General features: G+C 29.8%; 1 protein-coding gene across 1 annotated transcript in view; it reads left to right on the plus strand.

Annotated features, from left to right (window-relative positions):
- The window catches only part of LOC130802717 (uncharacterized), a 2,871-nt gene extending 196 nt beyond the window's left edge, over positions 1-2,675 (plus strand). The window contains exon 2 of the mRNA XM_057666755.1: positions 327-2,675. Within this exon, the coding sequence (XP_057522738.1) occupies positions 327-926 (600 nt within the window). The 3' untranslated portion in view covers positions 927-2,675. The remainder of the gene's footprint in view (positions 1-326) is intronic.
- Positions 2,676-4,271: the final 1,596 nt, after the last annotated feature.

Consider the following 4,271-nt stretch of genomic DNA (forward strand, 5'->3'; position numbering starts at 1 on the left):
AACTTTCAAATATTTTTGTTTTCAATTATTATAGGTGTTATTACAATCTCATTAGATTAAAGGAGTATTTAAAGCAAGTAAAAATTAGCAATTTTAATCGATTTAAGTTAATTAGTATTTTAAATTATTATAGGCGTCATTACAATCTCAATAAAATAAAGGAGTATATATTTAGAGCAAGTCAAAATTGACATTTTTAATCGACTTAAGTTGATTAGTAGTTTTAAATATTGTAGGTGTTATTACAATATCAATGGAATAAAGGAGTGTTTTGATAACGATGAGTTGTTGTGACTAATTTGAACATTGTTAATAAATTTTTGCAGGGCAAAAGAGGTAAAGAGCCTGATGTAGCAGAGTTTATATCAGCATTAGCAGGAGGAAACAATGCTAAACTCATGGTGGAAGTTTGTGGCTCAATTGCAGGCCCAACTACCTTGGGATTGATAGCTGCGGCCCATCAAACTGGTGGGCGGGTTGTATGCATTTTACCCGGCCCAAAAGAAGTCCATTTGTCCAAATCTGAGTTGTCAAGTTACATAAATCAAGTTGAGTTTGTAACAGGAGATCCACTAACCTTATTGAGTAATCGATTCAAGGGAGCTAATTTTGTCACCGTTGATTGTAATATCAACGGTCATGATGTGATATTCAAAACTGCTGAGAAGGATGGGATCCATAATGCAGGTGGTGCAATTGTTGTAGGGTACAATGCTCAAAATAAAGTGTCCTTAGGAGGACACTTCTTACCTATTGGAGAAGGGCTGCAAATTAGTAAAGTACCTAAATACAAAGGTTTTAAGGAATGTTATGCATATGGGATTAACGGAAAGAGGAGCAAATGGATAGTAAAAGTTGATAAATGTACAGGAGAAGAGCATGTTTTTAGGGTCGCTTGTCCTCACCGAAAGGTTGTACATGCTTAGATATGAATTAATAGGCAGATGATTTCTCCATTCTTATCGATATTCGTATTTCAAGGTAAAGTAGAATACATAATTTCTGATTCAACCTAAATAAAGTGTTGGATCTAGCTAGATATCAAACTCTTACTATCTTACTTTTATTTAGTACTAGCTCTTTAGTATGTAAATATTTAAGACTATTGTAAATTGAAATGCACTTCTAGCTTTGTTTTTGAAAAAGCTTGAAGATTTGCTGGTATTACCTTACTGGAGTACTAAGTATTTTTGAACGTAGATTATAGATGAGTTTAATAATGCAACAATCATAGATATTTTTATTTTTGCACATTTACATTAATGAATATAATATGTGTTTATTTGTTCTTTTAAATTTACTATATCATTCTTTTAAATTTACTATATTGTACCAGTCAAAATAAAATTTTTGAACATAATACTCTAACATGGACCAGCCCATACTCGAGTTTGTTGCTACACCAAACCCGAGTCCCATACGTCGCCAAGCAACCAGCTCTACATCATCCACCTTACCCCTCGTCATTGCATACTTAACACATATTTTAACTCTTACTATCCAGCTTTTTTTATTTTAAGCTTATTTTTTAAAGTATTTGGGAAAATAAGTGTCTTTCCAAATTATTTGTAAAAATAAACTTATAGGAAAAACGCTGTTAAGAGCGGCGTTTTTATACGCTAATGAGCTGAAAATTGGGTTTGGGTCATCGATAGGATAAAACGCTATCTAAGGGAGCGTTTTCATATTCTACTACGAAGACATGTCCATTATTATATTCTTCTAAAAACCAACCCATCAATTCATTCTTATCTTTCTTCCTTCTCTGCCTCTTTCAACTCTAAATTTGAGCTTCAAATATTATGGTGGGTTGATTAAATATTCTGAATTTGCTCCAAACATTCATCAAGATTCAAGTAATTGATTAATTATTCTGAATTTGTTTCAAATTAGAGCTTCAAATATTATGGTGGGTTGATTAAATATTTTGAATTTGCTTCAAACATTCATCAAGATCCAAGTAATTGATAAGTTATTCTGAATTTGGTTCAAATTAGAGCTTCAATTATTTAATCTTTTACATAGTATATTATCGAGACGGTGAAGACGTTGGTATTGAGTTATTGACTATTATGTAATCAATTGGGTCTAATTAGTATTAGAAGATTGAGTTTTTTGGTGTTATGGAGGTATTTATTGATGAGTTTAAGAAACTTCAAGATTGAAGGATGGATTTGCAGTATGATGGGTATTCAGTATAGCAGCAAAAATTACAAACCATCTACGGATAAATTATATAACAGCAAAATTACGTATAAAGAGAGGATGAAGATTTAGTGAGGTATGAGCAAAGTAAAAAAAAATAAAAAATTAATAAGCAAAAAAACGCAGTTGTAAACAGCGTTCTATGCCTATCACCCATCTGATACTATCTTATCTGACCTGTTGTGCGACAGCGGAAGCAAAGATCGAAAACAATAATAAAACAATAATGATTCAAATAAACAATGAAGAAAATCACACCGGGAAATTAACGTGGTTCACTATCAACGTGATAACTACATCCACCGGCACTGAAAATAAACTTTTCACTATAAATCGGGAGATTACAAGATGAACACGAGAAACCACAACAATGGCTCTCCAAGCTTTTTTTCTCTTAGTTTTCCTCACTTTGTGTTTTGCATTGCATCCTCTTCTAATTCTAATTAAATGGGGCCTTTACATAGTATACCTCATAATAAAAAGAAATTACGGTTAAGAAAATACAAAAGAAACCGTCAAAAACTAATAATAATCGGCCAAAAACATGCTAAGAAACCGCCATTACGCGAGCCGTGTAAAACTACGCGAGTCGTGAAACGGAGACAGAACCAACTCCGCGCCCCGCGGAGTTCTCTTTGACCCATTTCCTCTTCATCCCATATAACGACTTGTTCGAGTCACTATACTTCAACATGACCAAAACCCATTTTCCATTTTAATAGGATACAAAAACGATATTCTTAACAGCGTTTTCCCTTAAAGCTATTTATTACAAATATTTTGGAGTGAACCTCAATTCTCTAAATATTTTTAAAATCAAGCTTAAAAAATAAAAAATGTTCCTTCCTACCTTCTTCACACTTTTATCAATAATCAATAATCATCAATAAAATAATACTAATGAAGATACGACGTAATTAAAAATTTGATATTAATAAAATTTGCATTGAGATGAATCAAATAAGATTCCACTTGACTATATTTTGACGTCTAGATTAAAAATAAAATATAAATTAAAAGTGATCGATGAACAGTGTCAAAACTTAAATGGGACATCTTAAAAATTGAAGGGAGTCAATTTAATTTTCTATTATCGTATGCGTAAGTTCAAAATTTAAAATAATCAAGTATGCTATTTGAAAAGCACACAATTAACTATTCATAATAATCATTTTCTTTACACTAGAAGACTGTAAATGCTCTTTAATTAATCGATCATTTGAAAAGAATTTACTGCCTAAAAAACCTTTAAAAGTCTAGTTTTAATATTCATATTAATTAAACCACTCGTTTTCTATGTTAGCTAAATTTTAATAAATGTATAACCATTATTATTTTTTAATCTTTTTAATTTGTACCATACTATTTTAGATAAATTTATACTGGATAAGCTTTATAAAAAAATATTTCAATTATTTAGTTTTTAAAGATTGTAATTTTTTAGTATGTAAGAACTTCGCATTAGTAATTTATCTAAATTAGAGCTCAATCTAAGCAAAAATTATATAATTTATTTTGTTTTAAACATGGTAAGTTATTTAATTAATTTTTACGAGGCTAAAAATGACAACTTGGTTAATTTTATTTGTCAGTAAGCCAACAACAACTAATAAAATCCTTCCATCTAGGGGGTCTCCATGAAAATGACATGTGAAATTTTCTAATATTTTTATTAAATTGTATGATATGACATAATTTAATCTAATTAAATATTGAATATCTTTACTAATTTAGTTTTAAAGACTTTGCGTATATTACTATAATAATATGATTTAGTATATATTATAAAGTATACATTACATGCCAATCGAAAATATCCAATTAGTTACTCTTTGTCTTTTTATTAGAATTAATTAATAACTAACATACTACTTTTAGAGCAACACATTTGTAAATCAATAATTTGTACAAACGCATATTGTAAGTTATATGGAAGTATAATTCAAAGTAAATATTTCATAGAGAAATTCTACATAGTAACAGTTATTTTTTTAAGAAACGCAAGTGGTAGCATTTCTTAAAAAGAATTGCAAAGCGCAAACACCATACTATTGAACTTAAGTGAA

This window comes from Amaranthus tricolor, chromosome 16, assembly GCF_026212465.1.
Source record: "Amaranthus tricolor cultivar Red isolate AtriRed21 chromosome 16, ASM2621246v1, whole genome shotgun sequence".
Lineage (NCBI taxonomy): Eukaryota > Viridiplantae > Streptophyta > Magnoliopsida > Caryophyllales > Amaranthaceae > Amaranthus > Amaranthus tricolor.